This window comes from Pelophylax lessonae (genome assembly GCF_965119305.1).
Source record: "Pelophylax lessonae genome assembly, chromosome: 4".
NCBI classification, from domain to species: domain Eukaryota; kingdom Metazoa; phylum Chordata; class Amphibia; order Anura; family Ranidae; genus Pelophylax; species Pelophylax lessonae.
In genome coordinates, this window is record NC_138771.1 from 501489597 (window position 1) to 501509390 (window position 19794).

General features: G+C 45.7%; 1 protein-coding gene across 1 annotated transcript in view; it reads right to left on the reverse strand.

The window, feature by feature from the left end:
* Nucleotides 1-10229: 10229 nt before the first annotated feature.
* LOC309552727 (uncharacterized protein) overlaps nucleotides 10230-19794 on the reverse strand; it is a gene marked incomplete at its 3' end in the record, with an annotated part of 51817 nt that continues 42252 nt past the window's right edge. The window contains exon 2 of the mRNA XM_082253650.1: nucleotides 10230-10637. Coding sequence (XP_082109776.1) covers nucleotides 10230-10637 — 408 coding nt within the window. The remainder of the gene's footprint in view (nucleotides 10638-19794) is intronic.

Below are 19794 nucleotides of genomic sequence, written 5' to 3' on the forward strand. Positions count from 1 at the left end.
TGTTAAAATTCTAGTTTAGTCAGAATGTATTAGGTTTTTCATATACAATACAAAATAAACAATTGCAGTAGTCTTCATAGTCACATAGTGGCGTACACTGTAAGGCAGGTGTATCCAACCTGTGACCCAAGACGGCTATGAATGTGGCCCAACACAAAAGTTATCAACTCCTGGAATGTGCACAATTCCATGGACAATACATTGGGAAATAGTTCCAGAACAGCCAAATTACGCACTAAACCAACCTCTCTCCATTTCACTGGCAAACTTTCAGCCCTTCAACGGCCCTGACAGTGTGTTCCATAACCAGCAGAGCCCACTGCGTCAGTGAACAGTTTTAGATCAAAATTGAAAATCACCTGCTCCTGCCAAAGAGAACGATCATTGTAACAAACCAGAAAATAATCCCATGCTCGCATGTCCTCACCCTGATCCTGCCTAAGCCGAATTTAAGGATGTGGCCCCTTAATGCCAACTATAGCAGCTGTCAGTCGTCTACAAAAAGTCCCCTTTAGATCTTCAAGTTTGTCCAAAGGCAAACAGCATTCCATTGTCACGGGGTCTATGAAAATACTTAGAAACCACAACGCAGTTGCAGAGCCCTTCGTCTGGTCAGGGGCCAATGGCACCTCAAAAAAGTCAATGCAGCAATATTTGGAAAGCAGTGGAATGCCTAAATTGTCTGCTCAGGAAATCTCTGCATTGGATCAACCAATTGATACTGGGGAACTTAAAAATGCAATTGAGTCTCTTAAACCTGGAAAGAGCCCAGGCCCGGACGGCTTTTCAGGAATTTATTATAAAACATTTGCTCCACTTTTGGCAACACATTTGTTAAAACCATTGAATTCCTTACAAAATTCTCAAAAAGCACCACCCTTATTTAATTTGGCTTATATTACTGTACTTCATAAACCCGGAAAGGACGCTGTTGAATGTTCAAATTATAGGCCAATATCATTAATGAACTCGGATATTAAGTTATTAGCGAAAATTCTGGCCATGAGATTGGGGCATTATCTGCCCAAACTTATTGGTCCGGAACAGGTTAGGTTCACACTGGGAGGGGAAACAAGGGATAATATTATAAAAGCAATGAATTTTATTCATGAGCTTAAAAGAGGTTGCGAAGAAGGTCTTCTCCTATCAACTGATGCGGAGAAGGCCTTCGACAGGATATCATGGGATTTTATGTTCTCGGTTTGTAGACATATTGGACTTCAATCCAACATATTGGCATTGATTGAGGCGCTTTACCAATCCCCAACTGCGAGACTGAAAGTTAATGGAATTTTGTCGAATCCTGTTAAAATTAATAATGGCACTAGGCAGGGGTGTCCGCTTTCACCTATTTTATTTATCCTTACTTTGGAGCCTTTTTTGCGAACTATTAATAAGAATCCCTCTATCAATGGCATTAATATAAAAGGGCAAAGTTACAAGCTTGCGGCATATGCGGACGACCTCCTTTTTGCCTTGACACAGCCCCTGGTTACAATACCGAACTTAATGAAAGAGTTTGAGATATTTAGCTATATATCTAATTTTAAAATTAATATTCATAAATCGGAGGCGCTTAATATCTCCTTAAACAAAAAATCACTACAGCAGACTCAAATAAATTGTCCATTTAGGTGGGTGGCATCCCATTTAAAATACTTGGGAATTATACTACCGGGGGATATGGCAGGTATTTATACACAAAATTTTCTTCTGCTATTTAAAAAATTGAAGGGGGATCTTAAAAACTGGAGGGCAAAACCGCTCTCATGGTTTGGGCGCGCAGCGGCCGTAAAGATGACGGTCCTCCCAAAGGTACTGTATCTCCTAAGGAGCTTGCCAATTAAACTACCTAGGGGTTTTTTTCTATCCTTGAATTCCATTATAGGGAAATTTATATGGGCGGATAAAAAGCCGAGAATAAGCTTTCAGATATTATCCAGACCTAAAGAGGCGGGAGGTATAAATTTACCAAATTTTCTGCATTATCACTATGCTACACATCTTGTAAGGGTCGTTGATTGGAATTGTCGCTCTAAATGTAAAGATTGGGTGAATATGGAAAGCTTGCAATCTACATTACCATTAAGATTTTTACCATGGTTCCCATATAAATCACTTCCGATGGAAGTTAGAATACATCCAACCATCGGACCCACATTAGAGATATTTCATAAGGCAGTTAAGCATAGGGATTTGGTTTCTGTCCCGGGTCCATTGACCCCCCTGGAAGGCGAGATGGACTGGGCACAAAATAAGAAGGTGATAGAACCGGGAGGTGGAGAATCGACAGTGCCCTTGACGATATTTCACTGTATGGAGGCAGGAAGACTTAGGCCGTACACCCAGCTGCGAACGCAGGTAGTTGGAAACCAGTTTACATACTGGCAATATTTTAGACTTCATAGCTATGTTGGGAGCCCGATCAATCGGTCAAATTTTTCAAGAAAATTTACACAATTTGAGGTCATGTGTTTTGAGGGTAAGCCGGTCGAGAAATTAACATCTAAAATGTATGATCGGATACAAACGCAGGTTTTGGATCTGGGCTCTAAATATAAGGTGGAGTGGGAATTAGCATTACAAACCTCATTCTCTGACACCCAGTGGTCTAATGCTTGTACCTTGGCGCACCAATGCTCGATAAGTTCAAATATACAAGAGACGGCATATAAAATTTTGACAATGTGGTATTATACACCTGTTAAGCTACATGCGTGGTTTCCGGAAATATCAGATTTGTGTTGGAGATGTGGCGAGGAGCGGGGCACAATGGTACATATATGGTGGAGCTGTATTAACATACAAAAATTTTGGAAAGAAGTGTCGAGGCAGATCCAATTAATAATTAATATTCTGGTCGATCTTACCCCTGAATGTTGCCTTTTGAATATAATAGGTCGGCCACTTAGCGAGAATAAAAAGTCGTTGGTAAGGCATATGTTGAATGCTGCGAAATCTATTATTCCTAAATATTGGAAGTCGACGAGAATACCTATTTTGAGGGAATGGGTGGGAGGGGTGAATTCAATTTATGACTTAGAGGAATTGGTAGCGGTAGCTAGGGAGAATACAAGAGGGTTTAAAAAGCTATGGGAACCATGGATCCACTTTAGGTCGTTAGATGCATATACAGTGGGTACGGAAAGTATTCAGACCCCCTTAAATTTTTCACTCTTTGTTATATTGCAGCCATTTGCTAAAATCATTTAAGTTCATTCTTCTTCCTCATGAATGTACACATAGCACCCCATACTGACAGAAAAACACAGAATTGTTGACATTGTTGCAGATTTATTAAAAAAGAAAAACTGAAATATCACATGGTCCTAAGTATTCAGACCCTTTGCTGTGACACTCATATATTTAACTCAGGTGCTTTCCATTTCTTCTGATCATCCTTGAGATGGTTCTACACCTTCATTTGAGTCCAGCTGTGTTTGATTATACTGATTGGACTTGATTAGGAAAGCCACACACCTGTCTATATAAGACCTTCCAGATCACAATGCATGTCAGAGCAAATGAGAATCATGAGGTCAAAGGAACTGCCTGAAGAGCTCAGAGACAGAATTGTGGCAAGGCACAGATCTGGCCAAGGTTACAAAAAGATTTCTGCTGCACTTAAGGTTCCTAAGAGCACAGTGGCCTCCATAATCCTCAAATGGAAGACGTTTGGGACGACCAGAACCCTTCCTAGAGCTGGCCATCCGGCCAAACTGAGCTATCGGGGGAGAAGAGCCTTGGTGAGAGAGGTAAAGAAGAACCCAAAGACCATCTTTTCTATGCTCACCGGCGTCTTCCCTCTTTCCAGCGCCGCCTCTTTTTTCTTTTCCTTGCTTGAAGCATAAGGACAGCGAAATAGACCCTCCACACCCTGATCAGTCATTGACAGAAATAGCATGCGGTGCCAAACATGCATTGAATTGCCAACATAACCCCCTGCGTTTTGTGGCTGGTTGTGAAGAAACTGCTGCACTCCCTGGCCCCACCCTGAAAGGAAGGAACCAAACTTCGTGGAGGCTACCTCTGTTTCATCCAGAGACTGATGTTCTTGTTGTCCCACTGTAAGGAAGGCTGGACTGCCTTGCACTGACGAAATTGCTTTTAATAGCAAAACCAAGCAACCCCACCATAGACTCGCTGGCCTTCGCTGATAGGTTCAAATAATGAAAAAAAAGGGGAGCAATTCTCAAGGGTCTTTTCCCCAATGACACTAGCTAAAACTGCATACGCCTACAACCAGTTTGCGAAAGTACGGGGAATCAACCGCTACTGCTGTTTTTCTCATACCTCCTTCTTACTTTCATCTGGTTTAACTTTAAAGTAAAATTTCTCCAACGGCAACAACGAAAAACTTTCACATACTCACCCTTCCATATATGCTCCTTCACTTCCGTTTTTTGATGCGCACCCAAAGCCCCTTTTAAAACACTTTGCATTTTTGCAGCATTTGCCGGACATATCCCATCAACCCCGGCGACTTCTTCGTCATCCGCTTTGTCATGCGAAGACTTCCTGGCCGTAGTTACAACATACGCCACAAGCCGTTGACGAGAGGAATCTGATGGTCCACACCAGCACCAAGAGGGTGAGCTGAGGCCTCAGATGGAACCCTGATTGCCTGACCACTGACACTGGAGGTGGCAGCTTGTGCTGTGGACCATGCAGATATCAAAGAGGACCTCCCTAGGACCTGCTAACGGGGTGTATTCAACACCATCTGCACCAGGGGCCCCCCCTCCAAAGAAGGGACTGAGGACCCAGGACTACCCCCCAAAACTCCAGCCAACCCCCCATTGCTCCAATCCCTGCTGAGCTGTCAACTAAGCCCTGGAGCCCCTTTGAACAGAGAGAGAATAAGAACAAGAAAGAAGACATGAAACAGAAGGCTCCCCTGGCTGCCTCTGCCCCTTAGGACATCCAACCGCAGATCCGGATCCCAGCATGCGGGAGTTCACCATCTTCAGAGCCACTGATCACCCCTTCAGACCGGCTCTGCTCACCAATCCACACCGTCGCTCTTCCCTCAGCAGGCTCCATGGTGCAGTTGCCGGCTTCAGAGCCCAGCGGGCGCCCGCTGATGACATCAGCAGCCTAGTCACACCAGAACCCTGGGCGCTCCCTCTCCTACTCTCATGCTGTGAGGGATGGTGGAAGCCTCGCCAGCTGACACCCTGCTCCTTCCATCCGTGTCGCCCGCTCTGCAATGCCATACACAGGGGAAAGCTGCCACCCGCGTATTCTGTCACTGGAGGCTCCAGATGCTCCCAGAACATAGCCAGCACCCGCCGCTCAGCCACTCCCACGACAGGCCACACTAAACACAGGCAAGGAGCCTGTGTAGCCAGCCGCACCATCCGCACTGCGAGGTTAGAGGGCAGGGGAGTGGGTGGCAGATGAAAAAAACTCCTGCCCTATGTTCACTGTAGACGGGGATTCCTCCCGCCTCTCAAACCAGGGGAAGCAGGTGTACGCTTGGCTGGTGGGGTCAGAGGGTTCCTTGAGGGGCTTACAGAATGGCACCGAACCCGAGATGTCGCCACAGGACTGAAGCACTCAGAAGGCCTAGACCTCCTAGCATGTGGGCGACTAGAAAGAGGAGGGCCCAGAAGAGACCTGCCTGGGCTCCTGCAATAGGTGTGATAGTTTGTCTTGTAGCCACTCAGGGCCTCTGGCCACAGCCGCAGCTCTAAGCTGGGACAACATGTTGTCCAAGTCACCCATCTTTTGTTCTTCATACAGGTGAAGCTCAGGAATGCAGAAGAAAACTGTCTGATGCTGTGATGAGCTCTGACTGAGCTCTGACACGATCCCCCCTCCTCTCTACCCACAACAGGACACACAGAATGCATCATGGGGCAGTAGGCCGGACTGTTCCCCTTAAAACTTACTAACTATAAGAAAAGAGACCACCCATTTGTATAATTTTGGAATGAAAGAGGCCGCGGCCGTTTATTATTTAAATAATCATAAAATCAGAAACACTTTAAACTTTAATAACATCGTAAAAACCACAAAAACAACCCGGTCAGCACGACCCAGGTTGTCATATCAGAATTCAATATTGAAATAAATCATCCAAACTCATAACCATAAACGTCCCCCTTCAGAAGAAGGGGACCCTAAAATAACAAACTGACCGCGACAATAACATGGGAGGGGGGGGGGGGGGAAGTTGAGAAGTCTTCTTTTCTTCTTCTGTAGGTGAAGTGTGAAGATCTGTTCCTGAGGAGATTCCTTAAATGACCTGGCTGGAGACCCACGGCCAATCGAAATCCTGGCCTCCCGGCGGGAAAAACCGGTTTAGGCAAGTAAAGGAGTTATTCTCCCCAGATACAGTGACCTATAATGTTATGATAACAGCCAATCATTTTAAATTCATCTTTATTATTGAAACTGCCTGACAACAAGCTCCAGCTAGGAGCCATGACTGTTTTAACACTACGCCTGCCACAGCCCCATAAACAAAATGGGCTATTGAGCCCATTTTATTTTTATGGGGCAGTAGGCCGGACTGTTCCCCTTAAAACTTACTAACTATAAGAAAAGAGACCACCCATTTGTATAATTTTGGAATGAAAGAGGCCGCGGCCGTTTATTATTTAAATAATCATAAAATCAGAAACACTTTAAACTTTAATAACATCGTAAAAACCACAAAAACAACCCGGTCAGCACGACCCAGGTTGTCATATCAGAATTCAATATTGAAATAAATCATCCAAAAGGCAGGCGGCTCACGCCCGCCTGGCACAACCCCAACGCGCGGCCTCTTCCACACAGGTCCCCAGATTAACATTGAAAATGTCCAGACCAATGTCGGACAAATGGGTGTCATCAAAACGGTACAAACCGCTGGTACCACCTTCCAATTCTCTATGCCGAAAAGAGAGAACACCCGCCGATCGCAAGAGTTTCGCCAGAGCCCTGTTAACTCGTTTACGGATTCTTTCCAACGGTTTTAAAAAACAGTGCTTGAACCAGGCAAGCCTGGGAATTATTTCCGAAAAAACCACTATCATATTTGGATAGGATAACTTCAACAGCTGCAAATCGTCCCTAATCGCGAAAATGAGGTCGAGCGTTTTCGCCCTGCCCACATCGTTCCCCCCGAGATGGACGACTAGTACATCTGGGGGGGGAAGAAACTGCAACAACCTAAATACCTCTGGTCTGAACTCGGACCAGAGCATCCCTCTTTTGCTGAACCACTGGACACTAAAATGAGCAGGATTCAGGCCAACATGTTCGCCATAAGGTCTTCTCCTGGCGCGTGCACGAGCCCAGTGCACGAAGGAATGCCCGATGATCCAAGTGTCCAGTTTTCGCCCTAAAAACATCAACAAACAAAATGAGGACGAATATAGGACTGGAAAGCCCCTGACTTCCACCTACCAATTCTTTTGAGCACCTGGTCATTCAAACCCAACCTCGCCGCTTCAGTAGCGGCGCCGATCCGAAATGAATGAGACGTAAACTTTTCATCAGCAAGGCCCAAACTAGACAGGCACTTTTTAAACACAGCAGTAAACTGATAGCCAGTCAATGGCCTACCATCGGTGTGAACAAACAAAAAATCGGAACCAGCTGAGCGAATGGACAAGAAATCGTTCAACAGGCGAACTGGACAAACCGCCGAGCTCCGGAACCTGCATAAACGAAGACGCTTCCCTGCGCCCAACTGGTCCGTTTTAGAAAAACGAATCAGCACACTGCAGCTCTCAGCCGATAAAACGACGTCCGAAAAAAGTAAACCCGATGTCGACGATCTACTCGAGGGAACTAACTCGGAAATGCGCAACGCCGCAAAAAACATTAGCGAAAAAGCTGCTTGAAAAAGAACGGACTCGTAAACCGAAAAACAAACGGAAACTGTAATAGCACATAACCTGGTCAAAAGAGAAATCGTAATTGGTTTCCTTGAATCGGTGCGGAAGGTGGATTTTCGGTAGCCCTTCAAGGCTTGGCGTACTGCAAAAAATGACAGGCAGGAAGGGAAATTCTTTAATTTGACGAAAAAGGACACACCCGCCAGAATCTTATTTACGTGCGTCCAAGCATACCTCCTTTGAAATAAATAATTCAAAAAAGACAATACTAAATCTTCGGAAAAATTATCCGCAGGTTCGTTCAAAAATCGCAAGTGTGCTAACCAAAGCGACCATGCCGATTGGTATCCTGCCATGGTCGAAGGAGCTAAAGAATTAACGATATTTCTCGCGACTAAGTCTAAGCAATGGTCCACAGATGGGCCGGATACGGCCAGCTCGACTCGTCTGCCTCCGGGAACAACGCGAAAAAGCGCTCCATCTGCAAGCGAGACAAAGCATCGGCCAATACATTATCTCTGCCAGGGACGAAAGACGCCTTTATCCAAATGTTCAGTGACAAACACTTAGACACTAAGTATCTCAGCAAAGCGATAACAGGGGGGGACTTTGACGACAGACAATTTATCGCAAAAAGCACCCCTTTGTTATCCGTTCTAACCATTAAACGCTTGTTCCGGAAGCAGTCCCCCCAGATCTCCAGAGCCAGAACTACGGGAAACAGTTCCAGCAACACGCTATTGCGCGTGTAGCCCAACTCCACCCAACGCTGGCACCAACGATCAGCACACCAATGTGTGCGCCAGATAGCTGCGAAGCCGACTGAACCAGCCGAATCCGTAAAAAGACAGAAATCCTTGTCCAGGATGAACTCCTCCTGCCAAATACTTTTCCCATTGAAATCAAGTAAGAATTGGTACCACACCAACATATCCTCCCTGATTTCGGCATTCAAACGGACATGGGAAGAGGGAGACTTAAGGCCTGAAATCGCTGCATACAGTTTCCTGGAAAATAACTTTCCCAGAGGTATGACCCTGGAAGCAAATGCCAGCAAACCCAGCAGCGATTGCATCTCCCGCAAGGTAACCTTACGTTTACGGATCAAGTTCAGAAGACATACCTTGAGCTTGACAATCTTCTCCAAGGGGAGCCTGAACTCCATTGCTGCAGAGTCAATCGTGATACCTAAAAATTGGACGCAAGTTGACGGAAAAACCGTCTTTTCTTGGGCTAAAGGGATACCAAACTCTTTGCACATCGTGAGAAAACTTTCCAAAAGGCGCAAACAGTTTGGGGAATTGGCCGTCCCTAGGAATAAAAAGTCGTCCAAATAATGGACAACGTCATGAGAGGCACAAAAATCGGAGATGACCCATTCTAAAAAAGTGGCAAAGCACTCAAAATAAAAACATGACAGAGAGCAGCCCATAGGGAGGCATCTGTCAAAGTAAAACTTACCTGCGAATACAAACCCTAGGGAATTGAAGGCGTCCGGATGCACTGGCAACAAGCGGAAAGCAGATTTAATGTCCGTCTTGGCCATCAGGGCTCCTCTCCCGAGCTTCCGCAACTTACCCAAGGCATCATCGAACGACGAATACTGTACGGTGGCCAAATCGTGACTTATCTCGTCATTCAGCGACTCCCCAAAAGGGAATGACAAATGATGGATGAGTCTATAAGTATTAGGCTCCCTCTTTTGGACAATGCCCAAAGGAGAGATCCTAAAATCCCAAAAAGGTGGAAAATCAAAAGGGCCTGCAAACCTTCCCAATTCCAACTCCTTACTTACCTTATCCGCCACAACCGATTCAAGGCCAGAAACCGATTTCAAATTATCAACCAATGTGCAACCCTGGCCGCCAAATCTAGGCAAGGGGAAGCCACCCCGAAAACCCTCAATTAGGAGGGTGGCCCTCCCCCTGTCTGGATAACGCTGGAGCCACGGGAGCATGGCGGTGAGCTTCACTGGGGTTACCGCTTTTTGGCACAGTACCCGCGGGCAGGTTCCCATGCCTTTTGAAGCATTTTGCAATGGGGTGAGACCCAGAGCAAAAGGCGCATTCGTGCCTGTACTTGCACGATCCAGGCCACCTACACACAGATTCGTTGTAGTTGAAACAGACGCCTTTGCGCAGTTGGAGGCCTGTGGCGGATGACTGTTGGGTCTGCTGATTTGTAAAGGGCTGTTTGGAGAATATCGACCTTTGAGGAAGAAAAAGATCCAACCAAAGGCCGACATCCTTCACTCCCCATTTTAACGCTGGCTGAACCGCCAGTTTCTGGCGGAAGGCCACGTCATATTGAAACCAAGCAGATCCCCCAAAGTTCTTATAAGCCTCCAGAATCATATCTGCATGTCTAAAAAGCCCGATGCTTCTCTCGGGGAATTTCTCACACAGCACAGAAGCAAAAATAAAGAATCCCTGAAGCCAAATTGTTAATTGATCTGGAGATGGGGCGTTTCCTCTCATCCTCATCCTTTTTGTCTGACTTAGCCATAAAGTCTCTGGCAGATGGCAATAGCGACAATAGGTCAACAAAGTTGCCCTGCCAGATCCTCTCCTTGACGGACTCAGACAAATGAAACCCCAAAGGGGAGACTTCACAAGCAATTGCCTCCCGCAGAGAAGTTTCAGGCAGATTCTGCGACTTCGCCAGCAGGTATGCATTGGACCCCTCAGAATGCAAGCTCTGAGGTCTAGTGGGGTTCTGAATTTCCAGAACATCTACAGAGGGGGCCCACACATCCCTTGGGGAAGGAGAAAGATGAATAGGAGTAGTGGGAACATCAGGAGCAGGCTGAGAGGAAACAGCATGTCTATCAAACAAGGATTTAAACTCATGAATGAAGCCATGGAGCAATCCAGCTAATGGCTGGAGTGCAGCCTCGGCGACAGCTGTAGCTAACATAGGGGGCTCAGTGGGTTGGGCAGTAAACAAAACATCCCCCCTTCGGGAGCTCCCAGCTGGCTGCCCACCCTCCAAATTTAAATCCCTGGCAAGAGGGGGGGCTCCCAGGGAGGGTACAGAGGGTTGAAGGACAACTGAAGGGGCCGGGACAGGGTGACATACATCCCTCTCACCTGTCCCCTGGTCCCTCTGGTCCGGGATCCTTCGGTCACTCCGCTCGGTCGCCGCCTGCGACCCGGATACTGCTGCAGATGCCGGCCTCCTGGCCGCACGATGTGTTGCGGGGGGAACCTGGGCACCCCCGGTGCGCCCGGTGTCAACCGGCGGGGAGTATCGATGGCGCGGAGTGCGCCTCCTCTTCGCCGGTCTCGCGTCCGTACCGGCTCTTCCGGGTATGGCGCGCGTGCGCACACCCCGTCCGCTGACGTTCTCCGGTCCCGCAGCCGATGACGAACTTCCTGCTGCAGCCGTTGCGTCACCCGATCCGCGTCCTCCGCTTCCGCCGGCTTCTTCGTGCGAAGAGATCCCGGTCCGGACTCCGCCCGACGATCCTCCGTCCTCTGCGGCGAGCGGCAGCTCGAGGCACCTCCGGAGCCACTCATCGCTTCCCGCTTCCCCGGCGCGCTCGATTAATCTCCTGAGGAGGCTCATCTTCACAGGTAAGGACTGCAGTCTTCCCACGAACTCCGAGGCTTGACCGATGCCGCAGATCCCCTGACTCCAGTTGCCGGACCGATGACCCGATTCCAAAGGAGGCTTGACCGACACCGCTGACCCGACTGTGGGGACTAGATGGCTTGACCGACACCGCTGAACAGGATGGCTTGACCGATGTCCCTCAGTCTTGACCGCACCGACGTCCTCTCTGGGGAAGTTGAGAAGTCTTCTTTTCTTCTTCTGTAGGTGAAGTGTGAAGATCTGTTCCTGAGGAGATTCCTTAAATGACCTGGCTGGAGACCCACGGCCAATCGAAATCCTGGCCTCCCGGCGGGAAAAACCGGTTTAGGCAAGTAAAGGAGTTATTCTCCCCAGATACAGTGACCTATAATGTTATGATAACAGCCAATCATTTTAAATTCATCTTTATTATTGAAACTGCCTGACAACAAGCTCCAGCTAGGAGCCATGACTGTTTTAACACTACGCCTGCCACAGCCCCATAAACAAAATGGGCTATTGAGCCCATTTTATTTTTATTCTAAATCACCCCACTAATACGCCGCCTCTTCTGCAGGCCCCAGTCATGCTGGCCCTCCTCCTAGTTTCACTCAGCTCCAGGCCATATACTTATTGTTAGTGTATTCAATGTGTGGCCCAAGACATTTCCTATTCTACTAATGTGGCCCAGGAAAGGTTGGACACCACTTCTGTCTTCAAAAGACACTTAGATACAAATATGTGATCTAAGAACAGACATGTAAAACAAATGTATCTAAGTACATTTACTTCAATTAGTTAGTATTAGTAAGCTGTCGGTTCTCCCCATCTCTTTACCTGCCCAACAATCTTTGATAATGTATTAAAGTGGAGCTCCACCCAAAAGGGAAAGTTATGCTTTAAGGCCTCCTTCCCGGCTCCTGTTTGTGAAATGGGGCTTTTGGGGAGGAGAGGGGAGCGGGTACTTGATTTTCACAGGTACCCACTCCCACTTTTGCTTCGATCACCTTAGGCCATCGAAGAGGAAGTTCTCCTTCACCCTTCCTCCCCAGGTCTTCTGAGACATATGACAGGTCCGAAAAGACTTCGGGACCAGTCACAGAGCTTGCACATACGCAGTGGGCACCCGGCTGTGAAGACATAAGCTGTCATAGCCGGTTGCCCATAGTGAAGATGCCGGTGTCAGCGAGGGAGGACACAGGGAGAACACGACTCGGGTGAGCACACCCCTGGATCGTGGGACAAGTGATTGACTGTTTTTGTAGCTGCTGATTTTTAATTTTCACTTTGGAGACTGGAGCTCCGCTTTAATCTATCTTGTCAATTCGCCATAGCATGTTTTGCACAGGGTAGAAGTAGTTAAGGGGTATGGAAAATGATTAGAGAACAAAGGAAGATAGTAAAAAGTGGACATAGATGGTTCATTTTATTTTCATTGAGCTAGATGGCTGAATGAAAATAACTGATTCCTTCATCCACACAAATGAGATCGATGGAGGAATCACCCCTGCAGGGATATTGTAATCTGACAGCAGGACTTTCCACTGTCAGAATACACTGTTAAGTGGTTACAGCTGCTGATTGACAAAACTTTTAGCTTGTTCATTCAACAGAAGTAAATTAAACGATCCGCTTTTGTCGAACAGGGGCGGCCATACATGGATCGAAATTTGGCCGATCCCTGCTCAACCGACCAAATTTTGATACATCTATGGCCAGTTTAAAAGAAGGGAGTGTAGGAAAAGTGTTAGGATGGTGGTTTGGGACTGGAAGGAGAAACAGTTGAGAGGTTCCAACATGGCTGAGACAATGAGGAGTTGTATTTATAAAGATGCCATAAGTTGGAATTCCACAGAATTTGCACAATACATTCCTAGAGGCCCAGGTGAATATGTATTTATCTAGCCTTTTGTATTCAATTGCCAAAGATGTTCTAGGTCCATGATAGAGCCAATGCCCATTCTCTTAAGGTAGAGATCTAGGCAAGGGATGACAGCTCACGCTGCAGTTAAAAATTTGTGGAAGATTTCTTTCACGGAATTTATGAAGCCAGGAATCATAATAGCATGGTGTGAAAAACTTTGTAACTCAAATGTAGCTCTTAACAGTGAGTTCAGTCCATGCCAGATAAGCCTTTTTAGAGCTTGTAGGCCCACTTTTATTTAAAAGAGAAAGAAAATGTTCACAGCAATCAGTTTCCCTCGCAAGGATTTCCACCATCAACACAAAATTCAGAACTGTTCAGCATCCTGGCTCTCTTTAACAGCTCCGTTGCTCAGGTTCGGGCCTCTGTCTGTCCTGTCACAGACAGCACTGTGCAGACGTGCACACTTCTCTGGCTGCACCTTACAACCACACACACAATCTCGTCAGGAGGGTGAAATCCTAAACTATGGTCAGGTCCTAGATTATAAAAACTACGAACACCTGCACGCTCAGCCCTCTGGTGATCTGGACCCTGGGTTGTAGAACCTTTGTAAAGGCTTGTACACACTTGATGAAAATCGGACGATATCCTCCGATTTTTCTCTCTCATGCTCAGCGGTCATAATCGTTTTTAGCAACTTCAGATTGCGCGGTCTTTCGTATGCGATTTTTCGCGGACTTACTGCATACACAGTAAACAAAAATTGGTCGTCTGGGGACGGACAATAAAAATGTTGGTGTTTTTTTTCGTTGAAAATGTCGGCATCGGCTGTTGAAAGTTGTGTACACACAAGCCGAAAATCGTACGATTTTACCTCGGACAGGAATTTTCGGCAGATTTTCTACTAGGGTCCACTTTTGTCTGACCTTATTTCTTTTTTCCCTACAGGGGAACTCTGTCCGGTGTCTATGCCCTGCTGACACTCCGCTATGGCCTTTACGGAAACCTTCCCACATCTTTTTTCCGGGTGTGCCACCACAAGCATTTCTTCTAAAAACTTTAACAGATCCCACTGGTCTCTCTTCCAGCTCTTCTACTGCCTTGCTTCGTGTTCCTGTGTTTCCTTGTATCTCCCCAAGTACTACTGTCTGTCAGGAAGAGCATGCCAGTAGACAACATGGTTCCTCTAGACCAGGAACCACCAAACTATCTAAACAAAGGTTCAGTTTACTATCCTTCAGACTTTAGGGGAGCCGGAGTGGCAAGTGGGAGTGGAAAGTGCTCTAGTGTTAGCTGGAGAACAAATATTACATAGTGCTTGTAGCCAGTAGAAGGAGGAATAGTGGCCCATCATTCGTTTTTGACAGTGACAGTGAAATGACAAGTTCCCCATTGTTTGATGTCAGTGGAGAAATTGGTGCCTCCTTGTTGGAGTCAGTGAGAGGAATAGTGCCCCAAGGGCCATATAAAGGCAAGCAAATGGCCACATTCAGCCCACGGGCCACAGTTTGGAGACCTCTGCTCTAGATAGACTTCGGTGCCTCTTCACAGGCTTATTCATGCTTGCGCTTGTAGATGTAGGAATTTGGCTAATACCTTCCATTTGAGGATGCCCCACAGATGCTCAATAGGGTTTAGGTTTGGAGACATGCTTGGCCAGTCCATCACCTTTACGCTCAGCTTCTTTAGCAAGGCAGTGGTTGTCTTGGAGGTGTGTTTGGGGTCGTTATTATGTTGGAATACTGCCCTGCGGCCCAGTCTCCGAAGGGAAGGGATCATGCTCTGCTTCAGTATGTCACAGTACATGTTGGCATTCATGGTTCCCTCAATGAACTGTAGCTCCCCAGTGCCAGCAGCACTCATGCAGCCCCAGACCATGACACTCCCACCACCATGCTTGCCTGTAGGCAAGACGCACTTGTCTATGTACTCCTTTCCTGGTTGCCGCCACATGCGCTTAACACCATCTGAACAAAATATGTTTATCTTGGTCTCATCGGACCACAGGACATGGTTCAAGTAATCCATGTCCTTAGTCTGCTTGTCTTCAGCAAACTGCGGGCTTTCTAGTGCATCATCTTTAGAAGAAGCTTCCTTCTGGGACGACAGTCATGCAGACTAATTTGATGCAGTGTGCGGTGTATGATCTGAGCACTGACAGGCTGACCCCCCCCCCCCACACACCCCTTCAACCTCTGCAGCACTCATACGTCTATTTTTCAAAGACAACCTCTGGATATAACGCTGAGCATGTGCACTCAACATCTTTGGTTGACCATGGCGAGGCCTGTTCTGAGTGGAACCTGTCCTGTTAAACCGCTGTATAGAAATGGCAAAGGAGGAGTGTCCCAGGGGAATGTTAATGGACAAGGCTGAGTTAATCAGTATAATGAGTATAAAAGATGAAGATGAGTAGGATAAAATGTGTAATTTATTAACCAAATTGTTTAAATGTATTCAAAAAACACAAGACTAACAGCAATTAATGAATAAAAAGGACATAATCAGGAAGATATGTTCAAATCCATCGCATGTAGACCAGTGTCATAGGTGGAATCACTAGCTCTTCATGCAGTAGGAACATCCCAACATGTTTTGGAATCTAACAATGATTCCTTCTTCAGGGAAATATAGGTAGAACATATAACCATCACAATTATATCACAAAGCAAGATATGTCCACACATGCAACTCAGCCAAAGGGTAGATATTTAGTCCAATGTAAATGTGAATAGGCCCAGTGTATGTTGTTATAACCACAAGAATTTATAAAGGAGGAAAACTCCGATGGTGGGTGAACCCAGCGAGAGCTGGGAACTATTGTTCACCTCCGTATGACAGTACCCTGGTGGTGGTCACAAGGAACGCAGAAAATAGGAGGAACCATCCAATCCAGGTATTAAATCAGTCTAAAAGCAAGAAAAGCTGCTTCGAGAAAGATCTTCTATCATACCTGGAATTGCGTCTTTGCCTGGTGTTAACAAAGGTACTTCAATCCTAGATATTACTCTGTGCCTCACATTCTGACTTTCCTACAATCAAGTCATGCCCAGAACTTGGCATTAAAGCAGTATTAAACCCCAAACAATCTATCCCAGTGTGGTCAGTTTTCTAGCTGTGCTGGGAGAACAGCCTGCCTATCCTCCAATGATCAGACTTGTGCCCCTGTCCCCACCCCCTGCACAGCCAGAAGATCAGTTTCTCCACCCCCAGCCCAGCTAAACCCACTTTGCAGCCGAGCACAGAGATTATGTGATCACTTATTAAAAAAAAAGATATTTTGTACAATATACATACATATACAGTGCCTTGCGAAAGCATTCAGCCCCCTTGAACTTTGCAACCTTTTGCCACATTTCAGGCTTCAAACATAAAGATATAAAACTGTAATTTTTTGTGAAGAATCAACAACATGTGGGACACAATCATGAAGTGGAACGAAATTTATTGGATATTTCAAACTTTGTTAACAAATAAAAAACTGAAAAATTGGGCGTGCAAAATTATTCCGCCCCTTTACTTTCAGTGCAGCAAACTCTCTCCAGAAGTTCAGTGAGGATCTCTGAATGATCCAATGTTGACCTAAATGACTAATGATGATAAATAGAATCCACCTGTGTGTAATCAAGCCTCCGTATAAATGCACCTGCACTGTGATAGTCTCAGAGGTCCGTTTAAAGCGCAGAGAGCATCATGAAGAACAGGGAACGCACCAGGCAGGTCCAAGATACTGTTGTGGAGAAGTTTAAAGCCGGATTTGGATACAAAAAGATTTGTTAAGCTTTCAACATCCCAAGGAGCACTGTGCAAGCGATAATATTGAAATGGAAGGAGTATCAGACCACTGCAAATCTACGAAGACCTGGCCGTCCCTCTAAACTTTCAGCTCATACAAGGAGAAGACTGATCAGAGATGCAGCCAAAAGGCCCATGATCACTCTGGATGAACTGCAGAGATCTACAGCTGAGGTGGGAGACTCTGTCCATAGGACAACAATCAGTCGTATACTGCACAAATCTGGCCTTTATGGAAGAGTGGCAAGACGAAAGCCATTTCTTAAAGATATCCATAAAAAGTGTTGTTTAAAGTTTGCCACAAGCCACCTGGGAGACACACCAAACATGTGGAAGAAGGTCCTCTGATCAGATGAAACCAAAATCGAACTTTTTGGCAACAATGCAAAACGTTATGTTTGGCGTAAAGGCAACACAGCTCATCACCCTGAACACACCATCCCCACTGTCAAACATGGTGGTGGCAGCATCATGGTTTGGGCCTGCTTTTCTTCAGCAGGGACAGGGAAGATGGTTAAAATTGATGGGAAGATGGATGGAGCCAAATACAGTCTGCAAAAGACCTGAGACTGGGACGGAGATTTGTCTTCCAACAAGACAATGATCCAAAACATAAAGAAAAATCTACAATGGAATGGTTCACAAATAAACATATCCAGGTGTTAGAATGGCCAAGTCAAAGTCCAGACCTGAATCCAATCGAGAATCTGTGGAAAGAACTGAAAACTGCTGTTCACAAACACTCTCCATCCAACCTCACTGAGCTCGAGCTGTTTTGCAAGGAGCAATGGGCAAAAATTTCAGTCTCTCGATGTTTAAAACTGATAGAGACATACCCCAAGCGACTTTCAGCTGTAATCGCAGCAAAAGGTGGTGCTACAAAGTATAAATTTAAGGGGACGGAATAATTTTGCACGCCCAATTTTTCAGTTTTTTATTTGTTAAAAAAGTTTGAAATATCCAATAAATTTCGTTCCACTTCATGATTGTGTCCCACTTGTTGTTGATTCTTCACAAAAATTACAGTCTTATATCTTCATGTTTGAAGCCTGAAATGTGGCAAAAGGTCGCAAAGTTCAAGGGGGCCGAATACTTTCGCAAGGCAATGTATATATATATATATATATATATATATATATACGTATATATATATATATATATATATATATATATATATATATATATATATATATACGTATTGTAGCAGGGTGCTGGTAAAACAGCTCCAAATGGCTGGGGAAGTGGTTGATGGGATCTATGTTCCTCCACGGTTTCTTAGATTTTTCAATCTAAGGTAAAATCAGCAAAGACAGTATGGTAAAGAGTGCTAGTCTTTACCCTTTATTAGTAAGGTCTGTTCCGGGGCTGGTTTTACTGGGAATCTGATAGTGCTCTGGGTGGGACAGATTCCCAATTCCGTGGACCACAGTTTGTTGGTCTCTGGCTAGGCCTTGATTAAGGCAGCTGGACCTGGATCTCAGGAAGAGAGTGTGGATGTCTCCATTACAGGAAGCAAATGGGAGCATGGCTGCTTGTCTCTGAAACCTGGGATATTATCGTTTGTGCCAGAAAGGACACTTACCTGAGCAAGGACTTTAAAAGGACTACAAACACAGTAAGGCTCAGTTGAGCGGAAGTTTATTTAGTTTGTTTGGCCAGGAGCCAGTTTCTTTTGTTATGAACTTTTGAGAGTGCATTAAACCTGTCATTTTCTAAAGAAACTGTGAGTGTGTCCCTGCCTTGAGTCTGATCCCCTACAGTATATATATATATATATATATATATATATATATATATATATATATATATTGTGGCAGGAAGTCAGATAAATCTGTGGGTGTTGTCGCAGACGGAGATACATTTCTGCCTTGTTTAAACAATTCACCAATTACTATCAGGTGTCGGCTGCGAAGGTAGCCAGAAAGGTTTAAGGATGTTGGAAAGCTTCAGCTATTCAGAATGAGGCAATTAAGGCCTCTATAAGTTATCCAGAGGATGACTACTGATTGCTGCATCCTGAGGCTTTGTGCGTTAAGGAGAGCAGTGAGCTGAGAGACTTCTGAAGGTGAGGTGGTGTTTGACTTTTTCTGTGTGAAAAGAAAACAAAGACTATTGGTTTTCTGCTGTATTACCAGCAGTGTCTGCCCAGCAGTAGGTTGGGACAGACTCCATAGGTAGCTTCCTGTGTTGTGAAGGTAGACGCCCCAAGTGGCCAGGGTTTATTTTATGTTTGTTTGATTTATGCTGTTTGGATGCTTGCACTTGTTTCCAGCAAATTGGAAGAATAAATCATAGACCGTTGTTTTCAACCACTCCTCGGCTGTCTCTCTGTGTAGCGAACCCACCCAAGGGGTCACCCACACCCGCTACCGAGCTAACCCCTTACAATATATATATATATAGATATAGATATAGATATAGATAGATATATATATATATATATATATATATATATATATATAAAGTACAGTAAAACTGTGGGAAAGGGCACTGGGGGGCATTTTTTTTTTATTTTGTATTGTAATCAGTGTGTTTGTGTGTTTTACTATTTGAATTTGCCGCCGATTCGACCCCCCCCTGCGAGTGTCACGTCGCAGGAGACTGAAGTCGGGGCTCACAGCATCGGGCGGAAGATCCGGCCACCGTATGCTGCAGGGACACACCGTGGGATCCCTGTGACAAGGTAAGTAACCTCTACCAGGATCCAGCGATGCTCCCTGGCAGTAC